The sequence below is a fragment of the Macaca fascicularis genome, chromosome 15 (assembly GCF_037993035.2).
Source record: "Macaca fascicularis isolate 582-1 chromosome 15, T2T-MFA8v1.1".
NCBI classification, from domain to species: Eukaryota; Metazoa; Chordata; class Mammalia; order Primates; family Cercopithecidae; genus Macaca; species Macaca fascicularis.
Window position 1 is genome coordinate 80,385,978 of NC_088389.1, and position 16,521 is coordinate 80,402,498.

At 37.5% G+C, this 16,521-nt stretch overlaps 1 protein-coding gene across 5 annotated transcripts in view; it reads right to left on the reverse strand.

Annotated features, from left to right (window-relative positions):
• Positions 1–16,521, reverse strand: part of ADAMTSL1 (ADAMTS like 1) — a 979,893-nt gene that overhangs the window by 418,954 nt on the left and 544,418 nt on the right. For 2 of the 5 annotated variants that reach the window (XM_074017425.1, XM_005581663.5), the window contains exon 1: positions 6,217–6,359. The exons of the other annotated variants lie outside the window; for them this stretch is intronic. In XM_074017425.1, coding sequence (XP_073873526.1) covers positions 6,217–6,279 — 63 coding nt within the window. In that variant the 5' untranslated portion in view covers positions 6,280–6,359. Of the gene's footprint in view, positions 1–6,216; positions 6,360–16,521 lie in introns of those variants that run through there. 5 annotated transcript variants of the gene reach the window in all.

Genomic DNA, 16,521 nt, shown 5'->3' on the forward strand with positions numbered 1-16,521 from the left:
TCATTCAGGGACCTAGACTTCCATTTGGTGGCTTTGCCATTCCTTAGAGTCATGAAGTTTCTTCTAGTGGATTCTCTGCATCCAGCAGGCAGGTAAAGAGAGTGTTTGATGCTTGGAGGATCACATAGAGCTGAGGGATCAGGCCTACAAGTGCGGTATAGTACTTCTAGCTATTTTTCACTGATGAGAATTACACAGCACCATCCAATCACAGGGAAGGCTGGCAAATACAGTTTATCATTGTACCCAGTGGTAAGAAGAAATAGGTTTTAGTGAATCCACAGCATTGTCTCTGCTAACATGAGAATTTATTATAAGTACTTTCAAGTTTTATAAAACTGTGACTAATGTAAATATCATTTTCTTCCTGAGGACAAGTTTTGAAAAAGGAAAAATACTTGAGAACTAAATGGATAAAAAATATATGAAACATCCAAAATGATTCATTCTAATTAACAAGAGCAAAAGGGGTTGTTATTTAATTGTTGTTCAGTGTGTGGCTATGTATATTTAAGAGACAGAGAAAGGAATACAGAATATATTCCTCTTTTGCATTTATTAGGGTTGTTGACTTGGTCTTACTAAAACCAGAAATAGTGAAATGCCTCACATGTAAAATGAATGCTTACATTTTTCCTTCCTACTTGTACTTTTCCTTGTTTTCACCTTTTCTTGCCAAGTCATTCTTATTTTTCCACTTATTTATTCATTCACCCACATTTATTGAGATCAAATTACCAGGCATTCTGAAAGAGGCAGGAACAAGTCACTCCTTCTGCTGCCCCCCACGGCTTTGTGGGACAGACAGAAGTATAAGATAAGTAGGAGACGGGCAGTGGCACAGATAAATGCAAAGTAGCCCGAGAACTATAAAAATTACATATACAATATTTGAGAGATTACAATGAATCATTTATGCCTTCTGACAAGCAATTACTAAGTGCTGACTATACACATAGCTATATATGGGTAGAATTTGGGATGAGACTCTCTGAACACAGAAATTACGGTATTTCTCCTAATAAAGGTTACAATTACTTCATGAGATAGTGTATATTTCTGTAATCAAAACAAAGAATGCCTGTGAATACAGCAAAACATTTCAATGGATTTATAAATACTGAGTTTCTTGGGAAAGACAATAAACAAAAAGCCCAAGGTCACTGTTGGCTGTAGATTACGGCCATTGGGTATCTTCTTGACGGGGCCAGAAAACTTTTAACTAACTGCCCTCCACGCTGGGTCCTCCAGTTAACAGAGTCCCTGAGAGGCGAAACAGAACAGTTAAGCTTTATTCAATGTAGGTTTTAATCTTGAAGTTCGGGAATTGGGGAGATTTAGTCATTTATTTTTGAGCTCATGGAAAGAAGGGGTTGATAGCAACAGCTTACCCCAGTTAGCAGGCAGGCTCCCCACACAGCTGTGCTGGCCTATTTCAATTAGGATCCTTTAGGACTTACATCACCTCTGGTATGCCAGTCCTAAGCTGCTCATGAGCCAGTACTGCCAATCAAGCCAAAATTCAACCACATGGTATGGTTTTTATGATGTAGACAGAAAATGACATGCACTTGTCTCATTCTGGTGAAAACACAAAGTTTGAAGCCAGCTCTCTAAAAGAAGAAAATTAGTAACAATGACAAGACTCTAAAACTTGATTGAGACACATTTTCCTGTGACTATCTCAACACACTTAACCAGTAGGTTATTCATGGTGATTCAAGGAATGCCCTCACTCAAGAAAAGGCTCCAGTCCTTATGCTACGAAGAGGTCATTTCTGGGTCACTCTACTCATGAGACCACAGAAACAGTAGAATACGCTTACTGAGAGGAGGGCACAATTAAACGTATATAGCCGTACCTGAGAGTGTGTCATTCCTGCAAACTGAAAGATACATGCATTAAAAGCAGAGCTGCCACTTGACCAAAGAAACAGAACTACATATACGAATTTAGGAATCACTGAAAATATGAAGAATTAAAGAACCCTTTGATAGTCTCGGTAAGTCATTTTTTCTTTTCGTTTAGTTCACATATCTACACGGCACTCTACTAGGTCCTTCGGGAAAAGCAGAAATTCATAGGACACTGTATTTTTCCTGGAAGAATTTAAAATTATTTTTTGAGTAAGCCATAATAAAGGGGAGAACCAAAACACCCAGACCATGTCTCATGCTAATATAATCCCCAAACAAAATACAGCCCAAATAAACTAAGTTTAAAAAAAATGAGTAACTTGTATAGGGTTAACCACACTTAACTGATAAAAATGGCAAACCCTAACTGTAATTTTGTTAGTAGGATATAAGAATAAACTTTGTGCACCTCCTAAGTTTGAGTAATAGCCTACTGCATGGTGTGCTAGAAGACTGCTCTCCAAATTATACATACATAATAGTAAAGGGCACCAACATGTATTAAAACATACAAATGTACAAACACATACATGCATTTATTTATTCATTTTCTTTGTCTCTCAAAATACTTCAATATCCATATACATTTTCAAGGAAAAATGTTCCTGGTATAACAAGATTCTTCTGCAGTTCACTAGTGACCACTATTGGACACTCTTCCCTCAACTTAAATGAAGCAACATAAATGGTGTATGTGAAAATAATAATGGGGACCAGAAAGTGGTCCTGAACACACTGAAACACTAAAAACAGGAGCCTGAGAAAACAAAAATGTAGCTGGCCATATCTAGATAAGAAACTTCACAAAAACTTGAAGAAAGTGATTTTTAAATTTTAAATGCTTCATAGTGCCCTTTAGATCTATGTGAAAAGTCTTCAAGCTTGATTTAAGGACAAGCTAGGCTTGAGAATAAGAAATCTGTGTGGAGTGAACAATTATAGAAAGGTGCTTGTGCATGCACATGAACACACACAGACATACAAGCTGCTGGAACAGGCTGTGTTCTCCTGTAAATAAGGGACTTAACATTCATTCCACAAGCTAATGGTGCTTCTCCCCATCCAAGATAGATCCACTTAGATAATAGTGGGAGAGAGTGCCAGAGGGACTGAAGGGAATGGGCTATTGTGTTTGACTAGTTGCCATGTATAAATTAGTGCAGAGAAGAAAAAGGAATTCAACAGAAAAACACATGTACTTTATTATAATTCCTAGTGTTACTCTTGCAACTCTCACAATAGCAGGCGAAAGAGCTTAAAACTACTTAAAAGAAACAAAAGGCAAATGCAAATTTGATTAAACGCCTTTCTGACAAGAAGTGATTTGACTTCAAGTGTAGATGGACACATATGTCAATGGCCGGTCATGGTTTTTGCCACATTCTTTTTGAGCTAAACAAATTGGGACAAAGGAGAGAGAATAAAAACGAGAGAGCAGGATGGGAGGATTGGGAAAATGGCATTATGTAGTTTAATTTCACCTGAATATCAGATGAAATCTCTTGATCAGTATGACTTGTCCTATTGTGTCCAGAATATAAGAGAAATCTATGATATATGTTCTTTGCATGAAAATATGGGTGGTAACCTAAAATAGATTCAAGACACAGGAAGCCCATTCTCTCAGAAGTAAGTTCCAAGAGGAAAGGATTTTGACAGAATGGAGGCTGAACAACCTTCAATATTTATATACACTGAAGAACCTAGTCATGATACAGATGATTCAGTTGTCAATGAAATGAAGGATATTTTGATAAGGTAGAAACTGGACTTGCCACTAAATGGACAGGATTTTTTCCAATTAAGTTACAGAGACCTTTAGAAATTGCCCAAAGTAAGTCCAAAAATAGACAGAATCCTTGCAATGTGTAAATGAAAAAAAAAAAAAAAAAAAAAAAAAAACCAAAAAACCCCAAAAAACTATAGGAAAAACAAACCCCTCAATTCAATTTCTCTATCAAGCTTGAAGGTTGAGTTGATGATGCTACAGTTGCAGTTCTAAATCAAGTACAGAACAGGCTAAAGGTCAGTCTCTTAAGCCAATAATTAAATTTAATGTTAAAGGGGGCCGTTAATGAGCAAGTCTAACAAGCGCTCATGATATTGTACATATCTTTAATGATCAAGATGATGCAAAAAGCCTAAATATCTCCAACAAAGGGTACAGGCTAACCTGCACCACTGTTTTCACTGTTGCTAAATATTTACAACCACCATACAAAGCAAACATGCCCTATTCCCTCCATTATTTGACCTTTGGGTTCAAATGCAAGCTTATTTCATTACCTGAAAATGGGTTCAAAAATGTCTTATTTGTATGATTGTTGTAAGGATTCATTGTAATGATCTCCAAACAACTAGCCATATTCATACAGAAAATACATGACAGCAATTACTAATGCTGTTATTGCTTTGCAAAGGGATATATGTAAACACCAGTCAGTTCTTTCTTTTGTAGCATAACTCTCAGATTTCCATTTCATTTAAATGCAGGGGTAAAACAAACCTAGGTTTGTTTTAATTTTATCTTTATAATACAATAATTGTAATTTAAACATGATACATTTTAAGTCCTTCTGAAATAAGCATACATACCTTTTCATTCCACATAAGTCAAATTATATGCTCAAATATATATATGAATATTCAAGATATCAGAGTGGGATATAATGCATTTACCAAATGGATAGCAAAACAATCTATTCCTGAATGGGAAAGTTTTATTAAAGTATAATGAGATCATGCTTCCACATGAAAATATCAAAAAAAGTAATGTGTACTGGTAATTTGCTTTATGATGCAATATAATGGGAAAATAACACACACTAAAAAAATCACAAAGAAGGAAAGATGAGACAAACTAATGGTGTATACAAGTAACACATCCCATATGGAAAAAATGAGACACCTTTCATAAATCGCTTGCTCCACAAGTCATAAAGCATACCCAAACATTCTGTTCTTTATATTTTTCAGAACAGCTAAAACCTACAGTTCACTCATGCTTAAAATGTAGTTTGCCTTTAAATTTCTATGAAAAATGTATTAAAATATATTTCTATATTTATAGCACCTGCAATGCAGCATTATAATTTCTTAGCTACAAAGATGCAAATCATTAAGAAGTGGGAACGTATAAAATATCTAATCTGTCTGATTACTCTATTTGATGAATCTCCTGGACTTTTTCAATTTGTATCAAATGGCTTGCTTCCCTACTTCAAAATTATAGGGCAGATCAGATGTGTCAGAATCTAATCAGAACAAAACATTCCTTCCCCATCAAGGAATCAATGCAACCTATTCATTTGCTACATTTTTACCTTGTTCTCTTCTTGCCTTGTTACCTTCTGAGGAAGTTCTGGCATGTTATAAATGTGACAGGAAAAACTACAATCACATTTGTTTGGATCAGTGTGTGCAAATTTTGGAATCAAACCTTTAGATGAGGTTTACTAAGCTGCCTGCCCAGAACACTCTGGTTTAAAAAAATGTGCATTGCTATTAATATTTTGAGTGTAGATTTATTTTGGACAGTAAATGTTCATTTTCTGCCCATAAAACCAAGTATGAGTCACAACGGAACATTTACTTTGAGTCAAAAATGCAATGTGTACTGATGTTCAAGAGCAGAGCATCTTATCACTATGACTGTGGCAATCAGCCGTACTAAAAGTCATCATTCTTTTTTCTTCTTTAAAAGTAAATTAGAGATCAAAGACCATAATCCTCAATTCATAAATCCTAGCATTAACTTCTATCCATAAATGACTTGCAGTAATTATGAACTATAATCTGGGTTGGCTGCAAAGAGCCTCTCATTCCCCTGTTTACCTGGCTCCTTAGTACATGTGCATAGCGGAAAATAATTCATTAAAGGCAGTACGGGCAAGCCCGGCAAAGCGTATCCTTCAAAAAGTTCGGAACACCACAGTGAGTGAGTTTGATTTCAGGATGTCTGTTATCCAAATTCCGAGCATACACACCACCATGTATACAGTCCTCAGCTCCCACACTCCATGCAGTATGTCCCAAAGTTCATGTCTCAGTATCAGTATTACGATATAGCAGTAACTAATTCCAGAAAGTCCTGCAGACTTCATCTTGCTTGGGAAGTTGGGGTTCAAAGTTCTGGAAGGAGTTTTCTCTCTTTGTAATCATGTACATTATTTCACCTGGAGCTTTCAGATAAAGACACACACACACACACACACACACACACACACACACACACACACACACACCCCAGCACCCAGACTCAATGGCAATAGCAGTGTATTGAAATGAAAAGGCATTTACCAGGAGCAGGAAAGCCAGAAAGAGGAGCAGTGTGCCAGGAGTTGCCCGACGGCAGCATTCCATGCTTGGATCCTTGCCGGAATCCGAATCGGACACTGAATAAGCTGCTAAGTGCTCCTCTGCCTGCTGTCACATCCAGTACTGGTGCTAACACTCCAGTCCTGCCTATCAGCTTCCATCAGCCCCGCTCACATTTCCTGACCGAGGGGTGGGTGGGTGGATGGGTGGGGGGGTAAGCTGAATGGAATCTCTCTCGGAGCAGGCAGCCAGCCAATCAGGCTCCTGCTAATCAGACATGCTGAATAACAAAGCCAGGAGGACAGAGAAAGTGTAACAGTGCGAGCAAAAAAGGGGGAAAAGGACGAAAAAGAAAGGCGAGCGAGCAGCAGAGCGAGAAGGGAAATGCAAAAGATGCAGAATTGCAAAAGATGAAGTCAAGCACTGTGCTTCCCATGGACCTGGTTAGTTCTTTGTGAGATGCGTTTCTATTTGCCATTTGCCTGTGCTGATGTCTGTTGCTTTGTAAAGTACAGTAGCTCCCTGTGACTGTGTATTGTTCCATTCAGGAGAGAAACTTAATCCCTGTCAATATATAACATATGCCATAAAGGGAAAGAACCATAGACAAAAACCGACTTAATGTGCCCTGTAAATGTGTTCTGTACAACTGTTTTATTTCGCCTCCATAAAGTTCCTCTTTACTTTCTCTCTTGACTTGGAAAATAAACACTCTATACATTTTCTGAAGGTGCCTCACTAAGCCTAAACGGTGGCATAAGTTATTTTGTGTTATTAAGGACTTAATTTGGAAGAAAAACAAAAAAACAAAAAACAAAAAAACCCACAAAGCAAGTTGCTTCTTCGTAAAGTGACAATTTAAGGCATTTAAGATTTGCTAATTGTAAAGGCACAATTAGAAATTTAGATCCCCCAGTTTAAAAAGAAGCCCTCAACAAAGACTCCAGGATGAGTGGGGTTGAAATTTGGGGTTGAGGAGCAGCCTGGTTTTGATGCACTGCCAACTCTCAACTATCTGCTTTAGCCACGGGAGAGAAAGAAAGGATGAATTAAATCCTCAGTTAATCCCCAAACCTTCTTTTAACCAAGTTTCAGCTTCCTCTGCACCTCACCCACATCCTTTATCAGAGCTGCTATAATACAGAAAAGGGTGAACTGAGTTTTACCTCATTTTTCCATCCACTATTGCAAGAGGGTTGGACGAGATGACCTTGGAGGCCAGTCCAACCCTGAAGGAAGTGCTAATGAGCAGTGAAATGACAACAAGGCCAGCAACAGCAACGAGAAGGTCAGGAAGCTTCTGAAGCTGCTTAATCCACCAGCAAGGGAGATTTGACTCTACCAGAGGAAGGTTTTATTACAGTTTTAGAAAAGTGTCAAGTGTCAAACAAGGATGTATTTCCCCTTATCTGCAAAGGAAATCGTTGAGTTTTGAAAGAATAAAAGAGCAGCCTTGGCCTTACATTGCCATAGGTGTGTCACCAGGACGTTTTCCCTTTACAGACCTCCTGAGAGCCCAGAAATATATGCGGTGGACGCACAAGACATTTAGAATTAACGTTCTTTCCTTTCATTATTAAAAAGTACTGAGAAGAGATATGAAATACACAAATATGGAAAACCTGATCAAGCCATAATGGGCATGTGAATACAGGCAGGTCTGCCTATACACATACCTGCTGTGTTGCTTTTCAAAAAGGTGAAGAAAAGCAGGTTGTTCAACTTTAGGTTACCTACTTCATATGGTATATCAATTAAAGAGAGAGAAACTTTAAAAATCCTATTTTCAAGCTGTTAGGAAAGTCAAGGTCATACGAAGATTCACCTTTGTTCTCAATACTAAGTATGTGGACCTAGAAAAATGGATAGTACAAATCCATAACAAAGAGAGCCTATTCTCAAAATATGTTTTCCCTTTTAGAAAGATTTGTTTTACAAATCTCTCAAAAACTAGCTAATGCTCATAAGCTAAAGTGGATTCACAAGTAGATATAAAAATGCTTAACTTTGTCTTTCCACTATTGCTTTTATCTGAAATCCTCATCACATTAAAGAAAGGTGATTGATTGAAATAAACTTTCATATATAAAGCTATGTTATATGTGTCTTTCTGTTACACACCAGAGCTTTCTGCTAAAGGGTTTATTTTTTTCCCTCCTATCAGAGTCATTAACTGAAGAGTTTCAACTAGTTCTATTAATGGAACATTTTACCTAATACCACCTTCTCCCTCTTCACACATAAACCCTGCTCATTAAGCAGATGCAAAGGGAAGAACAGGTAATGGGAGAAAGAAAAGTAGCAACAATGCTAACGACAAGATACTATTTGCAGAGGAATAGAAAAATAATCAGCATGGTCAGAAAATAACTGGCAACAAGTTGTATGCTAGTCTAGATTCCTTTCTGCTTTGCAAATAAATACTGCCTTGGTATTTTGAGTCAGAAATTTCTGCCTTGGAGTTTTGATGGGCATGCTAACGTACAGCAAGATGGTCACCTCAATGAAGTCAACGAATAATACACTATTTTAAAGTCCAGGCCTCAATCACCTATTGAATGCCTGGAGGATGCCCACCACGTTGTCTCATGCTTCTGATTCCTCACAGCATTGTCTCCTCTTGGGAATACCCAGAGAAACTAGGAAAAGCAATTGCACATCCAGAGCTACACAGTGCAGGGGAAATTACAAATTTGCTATAACTTCAGAAAAGGAAGAACAAAATCAAGTTGGGTTAAGATGATTGGGGAAAGTTTTGGTAATGAACTCATTTTGATAATGGCCAAAATTTACATGCCATCTTTATGGTTTACAATATAAGTTTACAGTTTTCATCTCATCTGACCTTTGTGACTACTTTTTGAAATTAAGTAATCACCCCATTTTATGTATGTGGAAACTGAGGCTCAGAGAAGTGAAGTAACTTGACTGAAGCTTTGCTGGCTAGAACTGGCCATTGAGCCATAAACCAAATCGAAATCCACCCTCATCTCATATTCACATATATGCATTTATATCTATATATGATGTATACACACACATATATTCACATGTGGGCAGTGATGTGGTTGAAGGGGGATGTTTATAGGAAAAGGAAAGTAGGTTACCAGGGTTTCTATGGGTATATGTTACCTGACGATGGAAAGTATCTTATTTTAGCCTCCAGCTTCTACGTCTCTTGACTTTCTCATGTCTAAAACTTTTTCAGCACCTAGGAAAAATAACATAAAACTTTAGGTAATCTAGATCCATATTAGTGGCAGCCGGGAAAAGGCCCCTTATGGCATCTGAGCAGGGCGTTGGCCAAATTCCTTTTTTCCTCTTCAGGTATCTAAATTAAAGCCGTCTGCAAGTGTGTGAGCAGCAGCACCAGCAGAAGCCGCGGCAGCCGAATAATACTGGTTACTGGCTCCATGCACAACATATTAGGTGAAATGAAAGCAGAATCAAGAGAGAGTGTCAGGGCTGTCTGAAGCATCATTCCAAATGGTATGGATTTAACAATACTTAATTTAAAAAACACCAGCTTGGACAGAAGCAAGCTGTTAACATTCAGTGTGCTTTATGGGAGGAAAGAGTGAGCTAAACTTTCGGTATTTCTCTCCCTGGGGAGAATTCGTTACAAGCCTTGCTCTGGAGCCACCTGTCTCTTTCTTCAGGTTGAGCCTCTTTGCTTAGCCTGTCAGCTGCACAAACCAGTGTTACAGGGGACACAGGGTCTCCTGGAAAGAACTCAGGGCTGGGAGGATTTCAAGATCTGGGCAGGGCCTAATCTCCCCTCTTTAAGGAGGTCGTTATGGCAGCATCTGAGCCTTGTTTTCCTCACAGGGATGCAGTGAAGTTTGATTTCCCTGGCTAATTCTGAAAAATAAAGTAAGGGTGACTAAGATAAAAGTATAGGAAGCAGACTGCTATTCTCAGGGGCAGAACTGGAATTTGAGCATTACTCCACAACTTGCCAACTCACCTAGTATCTATTTAACACTAACGCCATTAGAGCATTCATTACAGTTTTCAAATCACCTTTCACACATGGTCTAATGTGACATGAACAGAAACTTTAGGAGTCAGAGACTGATTATTATCCCCAGTTTGCAGATGAGGAAATCAGTCCTCCTACATAGAAAATGGGTTCATCAAAGTTATTAGCAGGCAGGAAATTTGGGGCTCTATCAAAGGCTGTTTGACTTTCCCCAGGACTACCATCTGAGACATTGACAGATGAAAACAGACAATAGACATACACTGAGAGTCTCCCACGTGTAGGCACTTTTCTAAGTATTTTATATGTATTATTTCATGTAATCCTTACAATAACTCTATGGGGTAGGTACATTTATTAACCTCACATAGATGTTTTTAATGATGGATTAGCAGTCAACTTCATCCCAACCGGTGCCTGAAGTCCAGAAACATTTTCTAGACTCCCTTGCAGCTAGGGTACTGGATGGAATTGAGAACTGGCCACTCTGAAGTACTACAAAAATTTGGAAGGAGGAAGTGAGGCAGAAACTACTACACTTTGCTCTCTCTGCTTGTAAAAATGGCTACAAACCAATGAGGTTTTCCTTGTAACCATGCTAACCAGTTGCTATTTTTGCAGGTGTCAAGAGGCAGGCATGGGACATGCATTTATTAGCTGGATCAGGGAAGGTGGGCATGGCCCTTGCAGCACTTGCTATTTCATATTCAGCTTTTCCATTCAGCAGATGACTTCCTGGCTGTGGAAGAGGCAGCAACTCCTATGGTAATGTGTTTCTGTAAAGTAGCACTGGAATCTTCAGAAAGCTCAAATTAGAGTCTTTTTCTTTGGTAACTCAAATGTTATGTTTTACTTAATATCCTGTAACACATCACTTTCTGCTTAAAATAGCAAGAATAAATTCTGTTCTTTGCAACAGAATCCCAACTGATATATCCACTTTAACAGAGAACACTGAGGCATAGAGAATTAAAGTACTTGCCCAAATCATATCTCCAAAGAGGGAAAAGGCCAAGATCTAAACCCAAGCAATCTGTATTCATAACCACTAAGTTATACTGACTCTTTGTAAAGCAAAGGGCCATGAGAATTCAGAGAAGGGAGATGTCAGTGCATATTTAAGGACTCAGTGAGGAGTCTGGTAGAGGAAAATGGAAACTGAAAAAGGCTTTGAGATGTACACAGACTTTTAGGTAATTAAAAGAAACTAAGGAAAGGCTTTACAGCTGTGGAGAACAGAGCACGCAGAGAGAACATAGAAAAAGGTAAGACTCCTGTTTTACTCAAACTGATTCACCATTGCAGGTTGTGTAATGGGCAAAAATTATGATTTTAGATTCTTTGTCCCATGGTCTTCCTCTCTTTCCCTGCAAAGTGTCCAGCGTGGCATGTGTTACTTATGTGACAAACTCAACAATTGTAAAATTTGATCTGATTCATCTCCAACTGACAGACGCCCCAAGGGCCTCAGCTTACAGTTCTTCCTACAAGACTTAATTCAGGGCTTCTCATACTGTAGGTGCTTGGTTAAAATCTGTGACCCCAGTCAGTAGAAGAAAGGAATTCTGGAGGCTGTTTGGTACCATGGAAAGAACTCAAGTTTTTAGAGCCAGACAGTTTAAATCCTAGCTGTTGCATTTATTACTCGAAGGGCTTTAAGGAAATAAATTGCTGAAACTTTCTGAGCTTAGGGTGTTTTTGTTTGTTTGCTTGCTTGTTCTGTTTTAGGCTTTTGGACAAAGAGAGTTACGTTCACCACCACCAGGCAGTTGTGGGCAGTAGAGTGAGAGGTTTAGAAGCAGGAGATAATAAATCAGTACCATTCTAGGTGGTGGATATAGAAGTAGCCACTGAACACGTCTCTCAATTTTTCCTCATTTGAAAGATCTAATGAAACTCTGGGAAAAATATTATCATAATGTAGATTCAAATTCAAAGATACTTGCCCCCAAAACAAAACAAAACAACAGAACTTGTAGCGGAGCACTGAACTGAACCAGGAGGATAGATTTGTTCAGCACCCTTAAACCTGCTGTCCTTGTTCTTTATTCTACATTGCTGAAATTATGGCACAGATCTCAGAGGTTTTTTAAAATTTATTTTTATTATACTTTAAGTTCTAGGGTACATGTGCACAACGTACAGGTTTGTTACATATGTATACATGTGCCATGTTGGTGTGCTGCACCCAAGAGGTTTGTTATTGAATTAGATTCAACAAACACTTACCGAGCACCTACTGTATGCAATGCACAATGCTACAGAGAATCCTGGCAATAAACTCTCTTTTGTAGTCTTTTTGACATAGAGAAACTTATCATTTTAATTGTTAAGGTTTGAATTATGGTTGCAATATTCATATAGTAAACCCAAGTGTAATACATAAATCCAAGGCCCCCGATTCCTAGTTCAGTTCTATTTCCATGACATCATCCTCCACAGATAAAACAATTATACCAGAGCCAGACAATAAGGTGAAGAGCTGTTAACAGATTTATAGACAATATACAGAGAGTGGGATTGAAATACAAAAGCCAAATTCCTCAGCTTGGCATTCAAGGACCTCCCTGATCTGCTTCCAGTCCCAGGATAATAGAAAGCCATGTTCCAACTCGATTGAAATATTACCCAACTACTCCAAGTCTTTTGACTACTGTGTATTTGTTCATCCTGTCCCTTCTGCCTGGAAGGTCCCTCCTTCTATCCCTGCCTTGCTAAAATTTATATTTTTTACTCTTTAAGATATAGGTCTAATGTCAGCTCCTCCACAAAGCCTTCTCCTAACTGTGATTTTTTAAAACCTTTTTCCTTTTGCTCATTTATTTGCTGGAATATTAATAATATTTTCAATATATTTGAATACATTGTTTATATATCATAGATACGAGTCCTCCTTTTATTGGAAAAAATCTTCCCCACTGTTTTATTATTAATATTATTAGTTTTACTAGTTTTTTATTGTATAGAAGTTTTAAACCTGTCAAAGAGTTACTGATCATTTTCATTTCTGATTTCTTCCACTGCTTCAAGCTTTAGGAGTTATTTTTCTCTGTGGTGGCAAACGTTTTTCTATTTTTTAATTTGACATTTTAATATTTAATTGTTTAACCAATCTAAATAGCAAATAATAATAGTTCGTTTTTGTGTACCCCTACAAAACGGGTCTCATGTATCTATAGGTACTTTTCACCTGCCACCCTGTTTGTAAGTAGAGCGTGTCACTCTCCTTCAACTAGATTGTAAATCCTGTGAAAGCAAATATCAAGATTACAAACTCTCGTATTCACAGAACAGACCACAGCACCCTTTACATAACTGCCATTAGATAAATGTTTGTTAAATTAACATGTGAGTTATTAACATATGAGATAGTCACAGAGATGACAGTAGAGAAAAAGAAAAGCAAATAGGAGAATTACAAAAGAAAAGATGGTTTCTGAAAACCAAGGAAAATGTAGATAAAAAATGAAAGGAAATTTAAATTTCAGAAAAGCAATTAAACCACGGAAAATCAGAGTACTCTTCCCCTAAAATATAACAGATCACTGTGTGGTCTTCAATTTTATTCCTGTTCTGTGTTGCTTATATTTGCTAACATGAACTAGATTAATAGGTTCTCTGTTAAAAAAATTATCTCATATCATAATTATACATACTGTCACAAAGAAATACCAAAATCCTTCAAACAAATACAAAAAAAAAGAACCTATAACTAAAGTTAATTTGTAGTATAGTTCATTTAAAACCATTTATTTTAAATAACTGACAAATAAAATTGCATATATTTATGGTGTACAACATTATGTTTTGAACATTGTGGAATGGCTAAATGAACCTACTTAACTTATGCATTACTTCACATACTTAAGATTTTTTTGTGGTTTATTTTTAAAGTTTCCAGAAAGGACACGGAATTTGTGGGTAAAACTGAATATTTTATCTTTCCTACTTGAAACTATGGTGGGCCTTTCTTTTGAAAAGACTTTCATGAAGGAATTTGGAACTTGTTGAGTATGGCAAGAAGGAAATAAAATATAAGATAACAGCATGGAGAACTGAATACAAGCCAACAACAATAAAACGATTACTATATATGCAGGTGTCCTCAGGGAAAAATATGGCGTGCAACTGAGAGAAACATAGGTTCAAAAAAATCCAGCATTTTATCTCTTTTTACAAGTGCAATTTCCTAGAAGTTAAAATCCCAAACGTTTTCCCAGCACAGAAACTGGCAGTTATGGAAAGCACAGGGTCCCAAGGATAAAGGGGAAAAACTTCCTCCTTAAACGCCCATCTGCATTTTAAAAGGACAAAAAGTTCTTTTAAATAAGATATCTGGCACGGTGGCTCACTCCTGTAATCCCAGCACTTTGGGAGACCAAGGTGAGCAGATCACCTGAGTTCAGAAGTTCGAGACCAGCTTGGCCAACATGGTGAAACTCCATCTCTACTAAAAAAACAAAATTAGCTGGGCATGGTGGCACACGCCTATAATCCCAGCTACTCCAGAGGCTGAGGCAGGAGAATTGCTTGAACCCAGGAGGTGGAGGTTACAGTGAGCTGAGATCGCGCCAGTACACTCCAGCCTGGGCAACAGAGCGACTCCATCTCAAAAACAAAACAAAACAAAAAGATACTTCTGGCAGAAATATTAGCCATCTCTCCACAGCTATTCTTTTTCTGCTTTGGTGCAAACATACATAGCCACTCGGAACAGAAACATTTCTTAACCTCTCTTGGCAGTTATGTGTGACCATGTGACACAGTTCTCACTAAGGACATGTAGTGGAGCAAGTGGGTGCAATTCCAAGAAATGCCCATAAAGAGAGGGGCATACCCTGTCTCCCTTTTTCCTTTTCTTTCACGTGTGTGGCTGGAATGATGATGTGAAGGCTGGAGCAGCCATCTTGAACCACGAAGTAACCTTGAAGTGGATATTATGAACCAGAAAAAGGGCCCTGGCTTCCTGAAACTCTAGGGTATCACCATGCTTCTGGATTGCCCACCTCCAGACTTTTATGAGAAACAGAAGTGTGTTTATTACAACATGTATGTTTTAAAGCAATACAGGGTGGCAGGACTATGCAAAACTATTAAAAGAACAGGCCAAGCTATATATCCTTGTAGCAGCTGAAAGCTGCAAGCTTGGCCCATTTCATACTGGCCTCTTGGAGAATTGCCTTGGAAAGTCTGTGAATAAACATGCCCCTGGCTTTGATTAATGACCAGTATAGAAACATGTGTATGTGGAATACTCCTGAGATTTTGTAAACTTTTCTAGGATAATTTTCCTTATGTAGCTTAATTATATAGGAATCCCTACATCGAATTCTCAGAATATAATGATCAAATAAAAGAAATCTGTTGTTGGTTATTATGTTTTATCTTTTAGATAATGAGAGCTCTATCACTCTCTGTGATGCCATCTTTTCTTTGGCTACTAGGAAGCTCAGAAGAAAAATCTGTGCTCAATGGCTAAATCTTTTCTCAGTGTATAGTTTTTAAAAAATCTCACCCTTTCTCTCTTGATGTTTATTTTCCTACTCCTTGTAAATGATTCTGTCTTTTTTGCAGTGCAACTTTACGCTAAATGAGCTTTTGATTTGTTTGGAAGAAGGGGTGTTATAAACATACAAAATAAAACACTGTAATTATGAAAAGTAAATTGGCTATGAACCACTCTCTTAAGGAGAAGGCAGGATCAGATTGATTTCATGGTGATGAAAACATTGTTTTTCTTTATCCTTATGGTGATTAATTTTTGTTGACTGTCATAACTCATAACTCATTAAATTTTCAAAGGCTATTCTGTACTTTCAAAGTTTCACATTTTGGTAAGAAAACTTATTCAAAGTGGATTTTCCTTTCTTATGTATCACTTCTGTTGGAATAATGTCATTCAAATGGAAAAATTATTTCTCTCATATTCAAATTTAAATCTTAATAGAATTCATATAATACTATGATATGCAACAGTATTATCTGTGTAACAATATTACAATTTCATTTGTACAGGTTTCTGTTAACCAAATCTCTGATTTAGCTGAAATAATTTTCTCTTCAAGCTACCACCACACATGACACAGAAGGGAGAGGGGTTCTATTATAGATATCCTGAGTCATGACATGACAATGTAATGTTTGCATCTAGCTTGACGCTCTGGCTCAGAACTTCAAGTTAATGAAGCTTGGGATGATGAGGGCATGCTTACTATGCACTATATAGTCTCAAGAAGGTTGGGAAAGAGAGTTAACGATTCCACAGTAAATCATTATCACCATCTAAAGAAAGAACAACAGTAACA